Raw genomic sequence first — 17067 nt, 5'->3', positions numbered from 1 at the left:
TCTGCTGTCCTGAAGTGTACATTGCTAAAGATAATACAGAGCAGTAACAACATCTGAACCAAACTTCACACCACCATTTCAATGATTTCAGGATTCACTCCACAGTAATACCTGCCTCTGGGCACGAGCATGGCCAAACAGAGATGTTGGAAAGAAGAATACTGTTAAAAAGAACTGGGGCTCTGCAAAAAGCTTCACATATTTGTTTGTGAGAAATTTAAGCATCAGAACGTCTTTCTAAGATTCCAAATTCTCAGTCTGTCACATTTTATTTGTTTGTGCTGTGGAGGAATCAAAGGCTACAGTTTGCAAGAAAACACGGCTTTAACTGCACAGATGCTGAATGCTAAACCATCCCCCTTGCTGCTGTTATGACAAGTGCAGGGATGCGGGAGTGATATTGTGATATTTGTACAGGGAGGAAAATCTGCTTAAAAGAATCAGGATTCACAAAACTTCATTACTCATCTCTGGTAGAGAAGCGCTGGGTGGGGGGTGGAGGGGCTACAGAGCATATCAGAAGGGTTTTTTATTATTTTTTTTATTATTTCGAGCTGCACATGAATGCCATTGTGAAACAAACCCCCTCTGGGGATGAAAACAAATGAAGCAGAGAGCAAAGAGGAAAACGGCTAATTTCATGTAAACATAAATGCGATGGTTCCTCATTAGAAGTAAGAGTGGGAGGAAAACTTGCAGGCTCCTGCAGTCTTGTGCACTTGGAAACAAAGTCATGATGTTTGTTGAAAGAGAATCCGTTCCTGCTGGTAGAAAAGCCACACATATACAGTTACACATACACACAAACAATCACGCACACACAAATACATGTCTACCGAGCAACACATAAATCTGAACTGGTATTTATTAAAGCAACAGCAGGTCATCAGCTGCCGTAATTATGATGATGAGCAGGAAATCAGCAGGTTTTGATAGCAAAGAGGAAGCGTGGAAATACATCAAAGTACACCACAGAGGAAGCAAATTATATTTAAATCGAGTCGATTTTTTACAAAGGCAGTCATTTACCATGAAACGGTACAAGCATTCAATTAAACATTTGAAAGCAGGGTCAGGTAAAGGATGTCATCTTGCAACCACTGCAAGGTTGCACCAACACACACACAGCCACCAACACACACAGGCACACACTGAGTCTGATTTGTTGGAGCTAAAATGGATGGGAATAAACCACAAGAGCTTAGTCAATGTGGCTGCATACTAATCAGTGTGTTACCCATGGGAAAACTCTACCCCCGCCCTACTAATAGGTGCATGTGGGTTGAGAATGCATACACAAAGTCACCTTCTCCACCCCATGTCGCCCATCACCGGAGCTATGTTTATGCTTGCTTGTATTTGATTGCAAAATGTATTCATGGGGACTGGATAGGGAAATTGAATCTGGAAATATTTTACCTCTGTCCAGTGTCTCGTAGTTGATCATCGGTGATGTGAGTGGAACAGTGAGCAGGACTTTAAGCATTCAGCAGGTATAAAGTGTGGTGTTTGCACAAAAAGAATTTAAACTTCTAAGTAAGAAAAAGAGAAGGAAACGAGGACAGAAAAACTACTTTACCTTTCTGATGGCCTCGTCCCAGTGTCACAAAACCAGAAGAGATAAAGTTGTGAAGGTCAGCGCCTCCACTGCTTCTGACGCTCTCTTTTCCGTAGTGGAGACCTGATCACATACAGAGACACACAGAGGCAAGCATATAGAGCCACAACACAGAAACATTATAACACAGCAGTTGGGGAGACCTGAATGCACAGTGTTAGTGTTCTGAATCCTGAATATGAACGTTTAAATTTTGTGTAACCAGTAGGTAACTTGTGTCTGAGATACTGAGGGCGTGCTGTCCAAGATGTGTACTTGCATTTACGCAGCATTTTCCCAGTCTCACTGACCGCTTAAAGCACTACAAGTGGCATTTTTAATCATACATCACATTATTCTATGCACTTCAAACACTTTATACCTCACGTCCATGGCCTATTAACCAGTTAACATATATGACCTTGGGACAGAGGAAATAAGATCAACTGAAAAAAACCCATGCAGGTCTAGCAATAACATTACAAACTCCACACAAAACAACTCCAGCTAGGGTTCAAACCAGGAACCTTCTTGTGTGAGGCAACAGTACTAACCACCATGCCAATCAATAAAGAAGGGAGCTTTATCCCACCAAAATATCCTGTTATGCAGAAGTGACTAAATACACCCATTTTCCCTGATTAATAAGAAGGCATAATATTGCAGTAATTTTTAAAAGTCATAAGGGAATGATGTCAAACATAAGCATCTGACTCACAATGAGATGTTAAGCTAAAAATTAACAAGCTTTATTTAAATATGCTTAAATTTGGATATTGTTGGAGGCACACTTGCTTTTCCTGCAGCAACTCAAAAATTTTAAAATTCAAAGAGACAAGGGGAAAACTGTGTGTTACAGTCAACAATTGGTGGTCAACATGAGTTTTTTGCCATATCCACACTGTGTTTAGACTGTTTAAGTCTGGACAGTTAAGGTTAAGAAAAAAGCAACATGAAACACAATGGCGACATTGAGCCAGAGGGACAAAAATGCTAAACCATGTGCAATGGAAGACACCGTGGGAAATAATCTGCTAGCACTTCCAGGGAAGGCAACTGTAAAAGTAAAGTATAAAGTATAATCGAACCTTTGCAATAATGTTGACCATCCCGTTGAAGCCTTACCCTTTCTGAAAGTAGCATATTCAATCACTTGTGGGACTATAACAAATTAATATTTTCATTTTTTACTCACTTGTTATTTTAGTTTAGTTTAGTTTATTTTAGATTATTTTGTAATCGGAAGGTTGCCGGTTCAAGACCCGGCTCGGACAGTCTCGGTCGTTGTGTCCTTGGGCAAGACACTTCACCCGTTGCCTACTGGTGGTGGTCAGAGGGCCCGCTGGTGCCAGTGTCTGGCAGCCTCGCCTCTGTCAGTGCGCTCCAGGGTGGCTGTGGCTACAATGTAGCTTGCCATCACCAGTGTGTGAATGTGTGCGTGAATGGGTGGATGACTGGATATGTAAAGCGCTTTGGGGTCCTTAGGGACTAGTAAAGCGCTATATAAAGACAGGCCATTTACCATAGTAAATAAGCTGGTACTTATGTAGTGCTTTTCTACTCTGTTCATGCACTCAAAGCGCTGTCTATGAGCTTCATTCATCTATTTACACAGATTCATACAAATGCTTTTATTTAACATTCACAAACTAAATTCAGGGTTCAGTCACACTCCAATGTCGTGTACAAAGCTCTCCGATTATTAAATGACTCGTTTTACCTCCTGAGCTGCAGCCACTTGATATGAAATGTTAGAAATTAACTATAAAAGTTACCTGCTTTCTCCCAGAACTCATATTCAAATGTCAAAAGGTGGCGCCCATTACAAGTGAATCTGACAGTTAGGACAAAGATTTAATTTATTAGTTTGACTCAGTGTTTGGTGACAGGATAGAATACTTTACGGTTATTGAAAATGCACAATCAGACTAATGGCAGAGATTGGACATTTAGATTATTGCTTTTACTGTGTTGGCATGTAATTGTCCGTGTCATTGTAACTCTTTTATATCACTGAAAAGCACAAATATCACAGATGTTTTCATTTTCTTTGTGACACTGACGCAGTAAAATGTAACATTTACACAAAAAATGACATATAGAAATGTATAGAAATTACAAAGCTCAAAAAGTTATGTATCAGTTTTTAATGGAAACTAAATATAGAACCACTTTAATACTGATATTAATACTTGGAATATAATATATATACTAACGTATAAAATCAACAATGTTTCACTTTAAAAGAACATTTGCAGGGCAGCTAAATTGTGTTTGAGTGTTTCTATCAAATTTCTTATTTGCCTCAGATGTGTTTTGTTTGTTTTTTTTGTGCCAAATATAAAATTTTCCCATGGTGTCATTACCCCTCAGACATGGATTGAGGGGAAGTGGCTGAAATGTGAACAGCAGCTGCAAACACAGTGCTGTGATATTCAAAAAAAAAAGGAAGAAGAAGAAACAAAGCAATATGTTTCCACCACCCACATACTAGTGCACTTTGAACTCAATCACACCTCTCCCTGTGCTGCCTTCATGCTGCAGATAGAATATCTACAAGGGTTATTTTACGCATTCAGTCATACCAGCATGCATGTATATATATCACATGCAGAATTGCTAGTGCTGCTGCACTATTGTCTTCTTTTGTCATATTTGTCATTGGTAGGTAACTCCACAGGCCATTGTAACGACCCTGGAAAAACCATTCAAAAGTGATCAGAATCCACCTTTTTTCCCCTCCCGCTTTCTCTCCCACTGCTCACTACTGAGAGATAGCATGAAGAGTCTGCAGAGAGAACGTTGCACATTATTAATTTATCCTCCTTGATACAAAGAAAATCGTGACTTTCACCTCAATGATGTACTATGGAAATGAACAGCCGCTGGAGCCAATGCACGCTGAGGATTCATATGGTAATATTTTTTTTAATCTGACCTCTTCACTGCACACCTACACCTCTGAAATTGGAAAAATGTGAATAATAAGATAATTATATTATGAACAAAGCCTGATGTGGTGCAGCTTGGCAGACATTGGAGAGACTATCTGAATCCAAGGTCGATTAAGGTCCAACACAGCCAGGCAAAAGTAATTTGATTCAATTCAATTCAGTTAAGTTTAATTTTTCGAACATCAATTCACAACAACGGTCACATAGAGATGCTTTATACTGTAATTTAAAGAACCTACAATATTAGAAAGAAACAGAAACAATCACATGACCCCCTTTGAGCGAGCACTTGGTGACAGTGAGAAGGAAAAACTCTCTTTTAAGAGGAAGAAAGCTCTGAAAGAAACAGGCTCAGGGAGCGGCAGCCATCTGCAGAGAACTGTTGGGGGTGAGGGGAAGAGACCAGTCGGGACAAAAGACAGATTACGAGAGAGAGAGTTCAATTCTAACCTATGATTAAATGCAGTAGTAGTGTATAAACACCAGTTAAAAGGAATGAGCAGCCAAGCAGCCTGAGCTTATTGCAGCATAACTAAAGACTGGTTCAGGGTCAACTGATTCTCCCTAACTATGAGCTTTATCAAACAGGAAAGCTTTATGCCTAATCTTAAAAGCAGAGGCAGTGTCTATTTCCCAAATCCAAACTAAAGGCTGATTCCATGATGCGGCTTGATAATACAAGATATTATATGTGAGGAGAAGGATTTTAAATTCAACTCTGAGCTGAACAAGGAGTTGATGAGGAGAAACTAATATGGGAGGAATGTGGTGTCTCTTTCCAGTCCCAGTTAGTACTCTTGCTGCGGAGCTCTGGATCAACTGAAAGCTTTTTGGGAAGCTTTTAGAGCAAACTGATAAAAATGAATTATTATAGCCTTGAAGTTATAATTGCATGAATCAGTGTCTGAGACAAGATGTTTCTAATTTTAGCAAGAATGCACAAATGAATCAGAGTGATCCTATATATTTGTTTGATGTGCTCACTGAAGGACATTTCCTGGTCACAAATGACTCCAATATTTCTCACATTATTACTGAAGGACAAGGTAATGCCACCTAAAGTAAATATCTGGTTGGATACCATGTTTCTAAATGTCCTAAATGTTTCAGGCCAAGTATACTAACTTAAAAAATGCCTGTAGTTTAACTAGGTGATTTGTACCATGAGACTTCATGGATAAATAAAACTGGGTTTCCCCTGCATAGCAATGAAAATGTGTGCAGTCCTTTCTAATAAAATTCCCTAAAGGAAACATGTACAATGTAAAAAGTATTGGTCCCAGCACAGTCCTCTGTGGAACTCCATGACTAACTTTTGTGTCTGAGGAAAACTCCCCATTTACATACACAAATTAGACTCTGTCAGATTGATATGATTCAAAGCACTGGGCTGAGATCGAACAGGAACAATACAGAGGTGAGGCCACTGTCAGACGCCAGTCACTCATGCTGTTTCTGTGACATGATGTACTCTAACTCCTGACTGAAACACTTTCCAATAAAACAACATTCCTTTGTAAATGATCAGTTAACTGTTTGACAAAGATTTTTTTTAAATGATAGGAAGGTTGGAAACTGTTTTTTTATGGCTGGATTGAGTAAGGGCCTTAAAAGCGTGTGGTTCACAGCCTGTTAATAAAGATGGATTAATCATATTTAAAATTAAATCATTCATAAATGGTGAAACTTTTTTTTAACAATCTTGTAAGGATGGAGTATTGATGTTTTAAAGGAAGACATTATTGAAGTTAACTCTGAAAAATTGATTGGAGAGAAAGACTCTAAGTTCCTCTGCTTAATGACACATCTGTGGGATAGCTGTGAATATTTTTTTTCTCTATTGGTTAAAATATGTAAAGAAATTCATAAAGTCCTTGCTAATTTAGGTCAAAAAGGAATAATTGGCTCAAGAGAGCTCTGACTCCGTCAGCGTGGCTACAGTGCAGAAAAGAAACCTGGGGTTGTTTTCCTTGATCGTACCAAATAGTAAACGTTCTAGCTTTATGGAAGACTCTTATTGTGGTACAGTTTTGGATTTTTGATTTTTTTCTACCCAAATTAAGATCTTTAATGCAATTTTCTCTCCAAATGATGTTATCTACTTTAAGGCACAGATTTATCAGTTACGCAAGGTACCAACCTCTGTCACCAGTATCGATCTCTGATTTGTTGCCTTCTTTTTTGGAGCAGCCAAAGTATCTGGGGTTGTAACCTGAGTATGATTAAAGGCATGGCTGGGCTTATTTATATTTTCTCTAATAAAAAATTAAATGAGGTGTTAAGGCTGGGGGTGGCTGTAGCTCTGGAGGTAGAGGTTCGATCCCTGGCTCCTCCAGTTTGCTTGCCAAGTATCCTTGGGCAAGATACGAACCCCAAGTTGCTCTCCGATGCATCCATCAGAGTATGAATGTTCATTAGGAAGCACTAAAACAGATAACACCTGATTTTTGGCTTCTCTGATAAGGGTGGACAAAGTTCAGAGTGGCTTTCAAATGATTCATAACTCTGTCCAGGTCTTTGGTTGATTAATAAGTAAAATAAGTAAAAGATTGCTGCCACTCCTCTCCTTGGCCTCTGACAGTATGACTTGTGGGTGCTAATTTATTTAAACTAACATATTCACATTGTTGTAACAAGGTTTCCTATGGAAAAGAAAATCATCATTCTGATCAATTATTTATTGATTTATAAATAGTGATTTATAAGAAAGAGAGCTAATATTTAATATTGCACATTCATTTACTTTTAAGTGTACTTAATGGTATTTGATCAATCCTCTGTGAATTTTAAGTCTGCTTCCTAAATTAAACCGTAATACCATTTATATGCTGGTTTTAGAGAATGATCAGAACTATATGTGTCATTTTGATAAAGCCATTTGACTGTAGCTCAGTGTCACATATCTCATTCTTTTTCAGTTTCTCTGTTATATAAGCTGAAACCTCTAAAGGAAACATTTTCAGTGATACCTTGGAAAATACATGCCCCTGCCCTCTCATGAAACTAATTGTGCAGTGCAGTCCTAAGTTCTAACCCACTCTGGGCTGTCTTAAACCACAACAGCTGCGGGATATAGTTGGATTCCTGCCTCTGCACCTGAAACACACTTACTGTATCCACATACACACATATGTCTGGCACTCGGGGTGCCAGAAGTCCAGCTGTATAATAAGGGGCAATAATGAGATCTAGGGCAGGAAACAATTAGGTGGAGTCTCTCAGTTGCTCAGGTTAAACACAGGTGCACTCAAGAGAAAGCTTCTAATAAACATGTTGATGCAGTCAGCACAGAAATGTTGTTTTTAACATGGGGCCTGAAGATTATCTGGCCAATGGGGAGCCAGTGAGGTCACAGCGGAGATGTTATTGCTGCACACTTCAAGGATTAATTGGAAAGAAACAGCAAGAAGAGGAAGCAGATGTTTGCTACATGTGTGTAGTAGTGGTTGAGGCGGGATGCCTCACTGAATATAATTATAAAAGTGCCTATTTGCAAATAATTAGAGTAATTAATTCACTGTTTTGTTGTTTAGGCAAAATTTGGGGTTTATGTGGAAAGAAGGTGCTACACAGAGAACGCTTTTAAAAATATGTATCTGAAGATCACGTCATAACCGCCAAACAGCCGAAAATGTTGTTGTATCATCACGACCTCTAATTGTCCACAGCAGCTGACCTTTAAGCTCGAGAGTCATCGCATAAAAGGAACTGACAGCTCACATACCTTCAGTGCTGCATACAGTGCAGATATATAAATACCAGCTCAAGGCTTTTCAGCTGCTACGAGAACCCTAACATGCGGCGATTCAATGAACTCAACACCATAAATTATAATCCAATCTTTAATTCAACTCATTACAAGTTTATTGTTGTAGTTCACCCATTCTACTTTTGAAAACTGGGCCTGACCACTCAAGACGTTGCTCATTAGGAGATGGAGGATTCTTTCATTCTCTTCTGCATTTAACAGGGAGACAAACATAAGATCTCTCAAAGATCTGATCTCTCTTTCAGTAAGAGTACTACCAATCCCTGCAAGTGGTCTAAGTGAAGTGAATGCTTTTAAAACACTGTGATATTAGGGAATTCTAGTTGGCCTGCCTATAAGGAACAAATGCGCTTGACTAGTATTTTTTGGTTTCTGTACCTGAAAACTTTACTTCATCATTCTCTGCATTAGGAAACCGTCAGACAGTAAACCAAGCAACACTTTAAAAACCCTCCGAAAAACAGGCAACTCTTTGCCTGTGGTTTGTGGTGAATAAATCAGCTTCATCTGAAGAGAGCTGTGGGCCAAACTGCATTACTCAGAGAGGCGGTTATTGTTTACTTTAACCGACGGCAAACTCCTGCAAAGGTATCTGCTCCTCCCTTTCAAGGCCGGCTCCTTGTTGTGGCTCCGGGGTGCTCTGTGTTTACACCCCGACCTAAAAGAGGATCTGAGCCACACAACAATGCAGAGTGGATTCGAATAAAAATAGAAGCACTTGCGCTGGTATCATATTATGCTGTCTGTACTGTTTTTGCTGTAGGCCGCTCTTTTTTTTTATTTAAAAAAAATGCAGGGATGTTTTGCAATGCACCAAGGGTACCATGTTGCCACACAAGATCTGTGATGTGAAAAAATAAATCAGCGTGTATTTTTAGAAAAGGGCTGAAATAAAGGATTTTAAAATATGTTGGGGAGGACATCTCTGCAGCTAAGAGAGACCGGACATGTTTAAATGCAAAGATCAAAGAAGATATGGCTGTTATACCCACTTTAGACATAAGTTGACAGGATCCTCTTGGGCCCCTTAGCCTTTTACTTCATGAGGTCTGTCCACCTGATATAAAAGTGTCTCAGAAAGCCTCTGGATGTGAAGTGCCAGCAGCAACAGTTCCACCCGAGAACCCTCTCCTTAAGAGGCCTGCCTTGCCATTCTGTGCCAAATGCCCATTTAGGCGTACATGAATATGCATTTTCTATGTGAGCGAGTGGACTCCCTCTCTGTTCTCTCAATTTATATGCACACATTAACGACACTTGTGCCCGCACTGTCACTGCCTTTCATGTCCAACCCCATCAGGACGGCTGAGGTCCCTGATGTGGAGGGGGTGGGTTTTTCTATTCTATCTAGGATAGACTGAGCAGAGCTGGCGCAAGTTGTATTCTCTTTGCAGTGACTCTCTGCAAGCAGGCAAAACACAGGCGACAGAGCAATATAAAGATAAAGCGATGCCCGAGCTCATGTGAGGAAAAAAACATGCAAGTGTGCACTGAAGGCAGGCTGACATGTGCAGCTTTGCATCTGCCCTCTCTCCCTCTCTGTGCATGGGCCGGCAAGTGTCCATTAAGGATAGACCAATTCATTCACTAAGCTGAGGAGACATTAAGTGAATGAATGCAGACTGCAGCTGCAACAAGCACTGTACTGCAAGAAAAATGCCCCCCCCCCCCCCCAAGTGTGTGATAGATGTGAAAGTGACAGAAAGAGGCCAAGTTTACATGACATTCAAGCAGCTGCAAACCCAAATAAAGCTGAGAATATGCACAATCTATTATTTAAAGATGAGGATGCAGAGAGACTGTTGCTGTCTTGTCACACAACTCAGCCATAACAACTTCATGTACTGTGTTAGGTTCTGTGCTGCTTACATCTACAGCTCAGAAAATAAACATTTTAGCTATAATATTCTCTTTGCTCACATTTTCTGAAGGTCGTTATGACTCTCTCATCGATTAATATAAATATGTTGTTATATGATTGGTTTCTAATTAAAACATTTCAAAAAGAGTGGAAAAATAGGCATGGATTAAGATTTAATCGAGGGATAGGTGGGGGTGGCATCTTAGGGGATAGCATCAGGCAGTTTATTTCCTACATTCTGGACTACATTTGTGCACCAGTTTATATACAGGGAGTGCAAAATTATTAGGCAAGTTGTATTTTTGAGGAATAATTTTATTATTGAACAACAACCATGTTCTCAATGAACCCAAAAAACTCATTAATATCAAAGCTGAATGTTTTTGGAAGTAGTTTTTAGTTTTAGCTATTTTAGGGGGATATCTGTGTGTGCAGGTGACTATTACTGTGCATAATTATTAGGCAACTTAACAAAAAACAAATATATACCCATTTCAATGATTTATTTTTACCAGTGAAACCAATATAACATCTCCACATTCACAAATATACATTTCTGACATTCAAAAACAAAACAAAAACAAATCAGCGACCAATATAGCCACCTTTCTTTGCAAGGACACTCAAAAGCCTGCCATCCATGGATTCTGTCAGTGTTTTGATCTGTTCACCATCAACATTGCGTGCAGCAGCAACCACAGCCTCCCAGACACTGTTCAGAGAGGTGTACTGTTTTCCCTCCTTGTAAATCTCACATTTGATGATGGACCACAGGTTCTCAATGGGGTTCAGATCAGGTGAACAAGGATGTCATGTCATTAGTTTTTCTTCTTTTATACCCTTTCTTGCCAGCCACGCTGTGGAGTACTTGGACGCGTGTGATGGAGCATTGTCCTGCATGAAAATCATGTTTTTCTTGAAGGATGCAGACTTCTTCCTGTACCACTGCTTGAAGAAGGTGTCTTCCAGAAACTGGCAGTAGGACTGGGAGTTGAGCTTGACTCCATCCTCAACCCGAAAAGGCCCCACAAGCTCATCTTTGATGATACCAGCCCAAACCAGTACTCCACCTCCACCTTGCTGGCGTCTGACTGGAGCTCTCTGCCCTTTACCAATCCAGCCACGGGCCCATCCATCTGGCCCATCAAGACTCACTCTCATTTCATCAGTCCATAAAACCTTAGAAAAACCAGTCTTGAGATATTTCTTGGCCCAGTCTTGACGTTTCAGCTTGTGTGTCTTGTTCAGTGGTGGTCGTCTTTCAGCCTTTCTTACCTTGGCCATGTCTCTGAGTATTGCACACCTTGTGCTTTTGGGCACTCCAGTGATGTTGCAGCTCTGAAATACGGCCAAACTGGTGGCAAGTGGCATCTTGGCAGCTGCACGCTTGACTTTTCTCAGTTCATGGGCAGTTATTTTGCGCCTTGGTTTTTCCACACGCTTCTTGCGACCCTGTTGACTATTTTGAATGAAACGCTTGATTGTTCGATGATCACGCTTCAGAAGCTTTGCAATTTTGAGACTGCTGCATCCCTCTGCAAGATATCTCACTATTTTTGACTTTTCTGAGCCTGTCAAGTCCTTCTTTTGACCCATTTTGCCAAAGGAAAGGTAGTTGCCTAATAATTATGCACACCTGATATAGGGTGCGGATGTCAATAGACCACACCCCTTCTCATTACAGAGATGCACATCATCTAATATGCTTAATTGGTAGTAGGCTTTCGAGCCTATACAGCTTGGAGTAAGACAACATGCATGAAGAGGATGATGTGGACAAAATACTCATTTGCCTAATAATTCTGCACTCCCTGTATTTTCTGCACTAGTTTCCACTTTAATATATACTGCAATATAATGTACTGAGACTCTTTGGCACTGTAGTGCTTTCAATTAAATTTTCATGACGTTTTTTACATTCAACACTATAACTTCCACATCTACACTTACATGTTCTCCTACTGTACAATGAGCTGACAATATTGGCTGCCATCAGGCTGCTTTTGTGCCTTTTCTCAGGTGAAGTAACCTGCGTAATCGTCCATGTATGTATGAGAATTCATTTATTTGCCCTGGATTTGGGGGCTCAGATGTGTTTTAGTATGATACACATATTTATGGAACTGACTGAAAGTGAGAACAGCCAACATTATCTCAAGGTCAGTTAGCAAACTAGCAACCATATTTCCAAAGGTAAAAAACAGTGGCTCACAATATCCTTTCACTTCTGATTTCTCCAACCTGCTCATTTTCTCACAGCATCCGAGCTGTGAAGCTGCTGGCAGAGATCAAAACACTTTGTCTCAAAACTTTGTCCACTAATCTGAGGTTCGATCTCCAGCTCTCACAGTCCACAAGTCAAAGTAGCCTCGGAAAAGGTACTACACAGCAAATTGTCCGATGCCTGCATTGGAGTATTTGAATGACAGATAGCCCTCAAAGTCCGAAAATGCTTTGAGTGCTCATTCAGAGTATCAAAGTGATATATATACCCTGTCCAACTATAGTTTGGATATAATAAGAATTTCTATACAGCAAGATGATTTCTAAACAGAGATAACTGCTTGTTTGTCATTTATCACAGTGTGAAAGCATCCAAGCAAACACTTTGACTCTGAGTAACTGTTAGCTGATTGTCTTTTATTGAGGCCTTGGATGACAATATGACAGTTCAGCCTTCCCACGTGTTGCTCGAATGTCATTCTTAGACTTTTTTTTAGCTAAGGGAAGTTTGCGTATGAGAATTATTTTATATTGTTCTGTTATTTTAAAAATGAAACTAAATTTTCTTGCTGAACTCATGAAAAGTTAAGCTGTCATATACTGACGTATGTAAAGACAGTTTCTTCTGGCTTTTAATTTTAGTTTAGTTTATATAACTTGCAGGAAATCCCCCAGCCGGACTTAAAAATTAAAAAACACAATTTGTAGTTACTTACCAGTGTCAACCACCTGAGCTTTAAATTAGGGGTATATGTATAGCAAGGGGAAGTTTCTTCTCTGACAGTAAATACATAGATAAATTAATAGATCATGCCACAGAAAACGTTACACAGCAGTAAAGTCTGCCGTGCTTTCAGAGCTACATCACCTTTAATTTTCTACTCCGTATCTCTGCATTTGCTCATCCTGCACAGAGGCTTAACATCTTTCTGTTTTTCTTTCCATCTCAGCAACTCCATTGTAATATCTCATTATTTTCCATCTGTGTCCCTCTCCCCAAGTGGCTTTGTATCTCTCCATCTGATAACACCTGCTTTGTCTGTGAACCTGCCAGTGCTGCCTGGATTCTGTGTCCGTTTTTCAGGCCATATTAATGACTCACACTCCTGTCTGTTCTTGCAATTGCAAGGTTAAATGACTCCGTGTGTGTGCTGACTGAGTGAGAGGTCATCACTTCCAGCCTATCAGAATCTGCTGGGCAGGTCTACCTTTGCTAGTCTGTGATTATCTGTCCTTTAGTCTCGCTGTTGCTCTCTCTTCTCTTTTGCTCAAATCAGATGATACAAGATGTTACCACGGAAGATTAAAATGCTGAAAGGGTCAGTACAGTGGCTGCGATTTGAATGGTATTGCAGAATTTTACACACAAATAATGATGATATGCTGCAAATGCATTGCACAAAAATGCTCTCAAAGACACAGGCACAGGGTTCAGCTGCTGAAATGTCCCTTCAGCCATAAACATAAGCTTTAGAGCTTCGAGTATAGAGAGGAGAGCAAGAAGAGCTCTTACCATGGTTGGATTTGGAGGTGTGAACAGGGGTGTAGTGGTTCTTGGATGAGGTTCTGACTGGTGTGTTGTCTTTGGGTGAGCCATTCATGGCTGCAAAATTCTCACAGTCGTATTGTGATATAGGGATGGGCCCCTGCTGCCTCAGGATGTCTGCAAGGGCCCTAAAAACAGACAAGCACACAGCAAACAAGTGTGAACATTACACCAAAAAGGAGGCTTTTCCTCTTTGTACAGGTTGTCTCTGTGCATGCATCTGAACACAGTTAAAAACCAGACGTGGATTGTTGAAACAGTGTTGCGCTATTATGGGTAATTCAGGGCTGCTCCGTTTCTTGTTCTTCTGTCTCTCTCTCTCTTTTCTTTTTTTTCTTTTTTTAACACGTCTGGGAACATGACGAATGTTCATTTGCAAGAGAAACAGCGTTGGATGTGTGAGTATCTCAGCTAATTGGGTTGAATTTGAATGTTTTTCAGACCGCACCAGGTGCATGTGGAAGGATGAAGCCCTCGAGGGGGGTGAAAGAGGGAGAGAAGCAATCATGATGAAAGAAAGTAAAAAAAATGTTTGTTTGCTTTTTTTCTGACATCATACTTAGAAAAAATGGGGGGAAATCTAATTACTTTGAAGGCGCCGCAGCATCTCAAAGCTTTTGTACGACAAATATATTGGTGGTTTAACCTTTGCCTTTAAATTAATATCTTAGCTTCACTTTACCTCCCCCCTCTCCCCACCTCAGCGATTCATCCCTTTCCCACCCTGCCCTCCTTTGTGACCCTTATGGAATGTGGTGGTGCCAGTGGTGCATGCGTGTCACACAGCCTTGATACAGCCAAAACATTAATGCAAACATCATCTATTATTCACAGACTTAAGATTGCTCAAGACTGTGAATAATGCATTCAGTAATAATAAAAAAACAATTCAATGTTGAAGATCTTATGTGTCAGCATTTGTTCGCGTTGGTCTGCCCGTGTTTGATGGGGCCAGTATGAGGAGATGGGATGCAGTTGCGCCATCTCTGCTAAGCATCCTCATCCACCTCCTCACCTGAACACATCAGACAGCCATGTGCTGATGTGTAGAGGCTGAAGAGAGGGCTGTCAAGTATGATTCTTGACAGCTGGCTGGTTGCCTCCTGAGCCCAGTATGCAGACTAGTGTTAGACTCCAGCACTAGTTACAATTACTTTTTCTTTTTTTAATTCTGCAATATGAACTAAAAAACATAAAATATAAACGTTGGCCATTAGTCCTTCTCACTCCCACTCATAGCAGATGCACGCACTTGTTTCAGGAGCACCAGCCTACCACAATCAGTATCAGTATGATAACACTCTTTCAACTTCTCTCTATAATTATTTTAGGCTTTGGTTTTTCTGGGATTTAACATCTGCTGCAGATCGAACACAATTTGATCTGAGAAGTGCTGCCTTTTAGATAACAGTCTGTTCATTCATTCCAGCGCTTTACCAGCCTCATTTTCACTTCGTTAGCGCTGATGGAGAGGAAGAAAACAAGTTGCTTGCTTGAAAAATATCGCATTTGACAGCACTTTGGGCCTGTTTCTTTGACCTTTAGCCCCTGCCTGTAAATGGACTCTACATCTCTGTGCATATTATGGTCTGTCCAGTTATACATATGCATGAAGTGCAAAAGGCAGACTTTTAATATGCAGCTTTGTTTCTTGATTAAAGGGAGCATGTTAAGCAGAATTATTACAGTCTTCCTCCCACTCACCTGTGTATATTCATTTCTTGAGGCGGCTCTGTGGCTTTGTCATATGCAACTTTGGCCGACACTCCCAACACTATGATGAAGGCTATGATCCCACAGGTGATGTAGACCGCCGTGTTGGTCTGATCCATGGAGAGATAGGGATCATTGGTCGGGATGGGGGACGGAGTGGCCGTCTCCAACCAGCCCGGCGTTACGTAGTTCGTGCACGCAGTCTGATCAAGTCGGTCTTTCTTATACTCGCAGCAAAAGCGCAGGAAGCACGTCCCGCAGCAGTACCGGTGATCTGTGTTGTTGCACTCGAACGCACTGTCAAACTGCCCGCTTACATCGAAGTAGCCCTTGCAGGACTCGTGTTTCCTGACGGGCGACGGTTTTGGAGTCTTCTGCGGGACGACCGTGGGGATAGCGGTGGCTTTCGGAGCCTTCCTGGTCGCCTGCTTGGGTTTTTTACCGCCCGTTGCGGCGCTCAAGACGCACAGGGGGTCCAGGTAGATCAGCAGCAATAAAAGGTACCTTATCCCCATGATAATGTGAAGAAGTCTTCCAGTGTTATGTGCTTGCACAGACACTTCAACTCTGGTTAAACGCTCAAAGGTTCAGTCTCGTGCAAGTCTTCCCCTATTCGGTCAGTGTCCTGTGCAGCCGTCATGCTGAATGCAACTCTGTGCGGACTGTTGTCAAGGGCATTCTCTGCAGTTATTATGCAATGGACACACTAAAGCCCATTGCGAGCCTTCGCCGAGTGTAGACAGGAGAGCACAACCATATCTTGACCGGGCTCAGGAACTGACAGCCGCCCGGGCTCTGCGCGTTCTCCCCGCCTCTGCTGAGCTGTTGCGGCGCGTCGCTATCCGAGGTGCTGATATCTGGAGCCCACAGTCAGCTCCGTTAAGAGTCAAAGTTAGGCTGGGGGAACAAATAAAACAAATGAGCTCATTAGGTATTATCCTCACGTCAGAAGCGCGTCATTAATTCATTTTTCTACCCGTATAAATATCCCGACACATTTGAGCCATGAATTTGAGTTCGTTCGTGCAGTTTGCGCGACACCTCGAACTTGATAACATTCCACCCACACATCACAGGATCGTCCAAATGAATCTGGTGTGTTATCTTTATGTTAAGCATCACACCCGAGCATTGCAGTACTAAACTAAACGTGGCGCCAAGAGCATTCCAGTCATTAATTTCAAAGAGGATTCAAAGTAAGTTGACGACTTTTATTTTTCTCGATATATTCACGGTATTTTAATTCGGAGTGGGAGTATGAAAAGCCAGCCTACCTCTGTTAGGATACCCACTGGGGAGTTGCTCTGTGTCTGGGTCTCTGAAAGTCTCTCTCCCTATCTCTCTACTTCTCCTCTCCTCTCCTCCTTCTTGGTTTTCTCCCTCCCTCTTGTCTTACATCACTTC

The 17067-nt window shown here is 41.0% G+C and overlaps 1 protein-coding gene across 1 annotated transcript; it reads right to left on the bottom strand.

Moving 5' to 3' along the window:
- Positions 1 to 460: 460 nt before the first annotated feature.
- On the bottom strand, positions 461 to 16534 carry shisa6b (shisa family member 6b). Its single transcript, XM_085417351.1, has 5 exons — positions 15655 to 16534; positions 13918 to 14078; positions 1580 to 1681; positions 1420 to 1476; positions 461 to 504 (listed from the first exon to the last, which is right to left on the bottom strand). The coding sequence occupies exons 1-5, from the start codon at positions 16176 to 16178 to the stop codon at positions 461 to 463; spliced, it is 888 nt and encodes a 295-aa protein (XP_085273477.1). The 5' UTR covers positions 16179 to 16534.
- Between the last annotated feature and the right edge of the window lie 533 nt (positions 16535 to 17067).

The sequence above is a fragment of the Rhamphochromis longiceps genome, linkage group LG8 (genome assembly GCF_057381845.1).
Source record: "Rhamphochromis longiceps isolate RC_006_pf linkage group LG8, R_longiceps_female_GT1.1, whole genome shotgun sequence".
NCBI lineage: Eukaryota > Metazoa > Chordata > Actinopteri > Cichliformes > Cichlidae > Rhamphochromis > Rhamphochromis longiceps.
The sequence above is the reverse complement of the archived record's forward strand: the minus strand, read 5'-3'. Positions and strand labels throughout refer to the sequence as shown.

Coding starts and splice junctions, on each gene's coding strand:
- shisa6b (XM_085417351.1), bottom strand. CDS start 16,178: ATGGGGATAAGGTACCTTTTATTGCTGCTGATCTACCTGGACCCCCTG. Junction 14,079..15,654: donor CAAGAAATGAATATACACAG/GTGAGTGGGAGG, acceptor GTCTGTTTTTAG/GGCCCTTGCAGACATCCTGA. Junction 505..1,419: donor CTACGAGACACTGGACAGAG/GTAAAATATTTC, acceptor TATGCTCTGTAG/CCCCTCCACCCCCCACCCAG.